Source organism: Misgurnus anguillicaudatus, chromosome 5 (assembly GCF_027580225.2).
Source record: "Misgurnus anguillicaudatus chromosome 5, ASM2758022v2, whole genome shotgun sequence".
NCBI classification, from domain to species: Eukaryota; Metazoa; Chordata; class Actinopteri; order Cypriniformes; family Cobitidae; genus Misgurnus; species Misgurnus anguillicaudatus.
This window is the reverse complement of record NC_073341.2, coordinates 36,017,470-36,020,020: the sequence shown is the minus strand read 5'-3', so window position 1 is coordinate 36,020,020 and position 2,551 is coordinate 36,017,470. Positions and strand designations below refer to the sequence as shown.

General features: G+C 36.1%; 1 protein-coding gene across 1 annotated transcript; it reads right to left on the bottom strand.

Moving 5' to 3' along the window:
- Positions 1-322: 322 nt before the first annotated feature.
- LOC141363858 (4-galactosyl-N-acetylglucosaminide 3-alpha-L-fucosyltransferase 9-like) lies at positions 323-2,551 on the bottom strand. The gene is made up of 2 exons (XM_073867361.1): positions 2,376-2,551; positions 323-2,258 (listed from the first exon to the last, which is right to left on the bottom strand). The coding sequence occupies exon 2, from the start codon at positions 2,228-2,230 to the stop codon at positions 1,118-1,120; it is 1,113 nt and encodes a 370-aa protein (XP_073723462.1). The 5' UTR covers positions 2,231-2,258; positions 2,376-2,551; the 3' UTR covers positions 323-1,117.

Genomic DNA, 2,551 nt, shown 5'->3' with positions numbered 1-2,551 from the left:
ACTACTGAGGGTTTAAAGATATTATTTTAATAGTCAGTCGTGAACTAAAGTGGGCCGGTCTAAGGCATGAAACTCCAGGGCTGAAAATGAGTCCCACTCCGGCCCTGTGCTGGGTTATTGTTAATCAACCATGTTGAAACAACCCAGCAGTTGGGTTAAAACAACCCATTATTTGGGTCACTTTAACCCAGAAATGTGTTCTGTCCTATAGTTACCCAGTCCGGGGTTAAAAACAACCCAATATTTTTTAGAGTGTAGAATGGCAAAGTGTTGTTATAAAATGCACTACCACTAAAACGGTTACTTCATATGCATAGCAGGATTTCATAAAATAAAACACATCAAATAAGTTGTAATTATATTAGTACAAATATTACTCTTCCGCCAAACAAAGTAGTTCCTCAGAATCAAGTGTGGCTGCAACAGAGCACAGTTCCCAAGAAACACAGACGGAACAAAGACACAATGAAAATATGATTTATTTTCATAAATAAACATTCAGCTAATTTAAACATTTATATCATGCAACTGTTGAAGTGTGGATCAAAAATGCTTGGAAGCATGCTTAACTATTTCCCATTCAGCGTTTTTAAAAAAAGTTGCCACCCAGTTTTAGATTAACACCTTTCAGAAAAAAATTCTTCTTTAAATAAACATAAAATATATAAAATAAAAAGAACAGACCCTCCGCTTTCAAACAAACAAACAAACAAACATTCTTTTCTAATCACTTCTCAAATTTTGAGCTTAAAGTTGAAATAATTCCATTTTTATGAAGAATTTTAGTGAAATTTGAGGTAAAAACTCGTCACAGAAGCGTTTTCTCTAAATTGACGAGATAACTCAACAATATTTATTGACATTTATCTGGATAGTTTTAAATATGATTAAAGACTGTGGTTTTTATTTTCATAAATCAGTATGTACAACAGTGGCGCAGTGATACTTAAGATATGCGGTCTGAACCGTGCGGTTACCAGAGTATTTTATTACAGCTTAGAATGCGTTTCAACCAAATAAAAATGAAGGACCAGAACTGCCTTCTGTAACTTTAACATTTTTTTTTTTGCAGTGATTCATTATCAAGGTTAAGCTAACACTAAAATCTAAGATGACATTAGTTGAAAAACCATTCATAGATATCGTGAGCTTCTTTATATTCTTTGTGTCTTCCTACATAATCGCAGGCCGTACAAATAGCCAGAACAAACTCTTGTTTCTGTATAATTAAATGAGGTCGAGCTGAGAAATGTCTCCTCCAGTTAAAGTACCTGCGATATGCGTCATCATCCACGTCCAGACGCTGAAGATATTCTGCTAGTGACTTTGCATCTGGAAAGTCATTCACATGAATAAATGAGTCACCCGGTACAAACCTTTCATAGTTTTTTCGAGGAGGTCCCAGCACCACAGGTACAGTACCTACTGCCAGAGGTCCATTTAACTTCTCAGTGATGTAGTCTTTGTGAATGGAGTTCTCAAAGGAGAGATAAAATTTACAGCTGGCTATGGTGGGAAAGAAGTCTTTATAATCCAGGAACGATCCATAAGCTCTTCCATACACGTGTATTTTGACGTACTTGCTAAGTTCTTTATAGTAAGTGTTTCTCGTGCCAACACCTGTGCTTTCTGCATTGTTACTCACAACCCAACAGATGAGTTTTTCTTTTTTGGGAATTTCAAAATTCTCATCTGGGATCTTATTGCTAGTCAGGCGTAACCGCACAGGAATGTCAGAGTCCTCCCTATAACTGAGAGTCAGATTAAACAGGTTTTCAATTCCTGGTTTTTTCCCTGTGTTAGTTGGTGATTCAACATTCATCCATATCCACTTTTGAAAAGGAGGGCGAGGAGATGGAGGAAGTGTGGACAGACTAATAGCTTTATGGAAAAGCAGCACAGCATCCGTGTTGTTGTAGAGAGATCTATTATCTGTCAAGTGACATCCGTCAATGTTGTAAATAATTTTACAGATATTCAGATCAAATCTGTAGTTTTCAGGCCAGACCCATAACAAAAGAATAGGTTTGTCAACCACTGCTTCATCAAGTGAGTTGTTCTTCTCTACGTGGTGTCTACCTGAGTCTGGCTTAAATGAAAGTTGTTCGGGTAGACAAAAGGTCCGAGGTGAAGTCCATATAAACATGATGGTCAGAGAAATGAGACCAGTGACTGTCAATATAACAGCTAGACGACACTGCAGAGATCCAGTCCAATTTGTGTTCAACATTTTATGATTTATACAGAATGAAATTGATCTGTATTGCAAACAAGAATAAAAATAATGTCTCTTTAAAGAAAGGTGTGTAAATGTAGTTCAAATAGACTGAGTAACTATTGTAAAAGCTTAATATTATTTTCAAATTACTTCTTACCTCTATTAGAATCTCCTTATGAAAAATTAAGAGAAATTTCCAGCTCTGTGTAAGCAATCAAAAACACACTTTGGATTGCACAACATGCAGAGACAGATCAACAGAAGTCTATAAATATAGCTTCCACTGGGGAAATGCATCGGTGTTAATATTGCCAACCATGAAGGTCTTTACAT

Excerpts from the sequence above, each read along its gene's own strand:
- LOC141363858 (XM_073867361.1), bottom strand. The coding sequence starts at position 2,230 with ATGTTGAACACAAATTGGACTGGATCTCTGCAGTGTCGTCTAGCTGTT.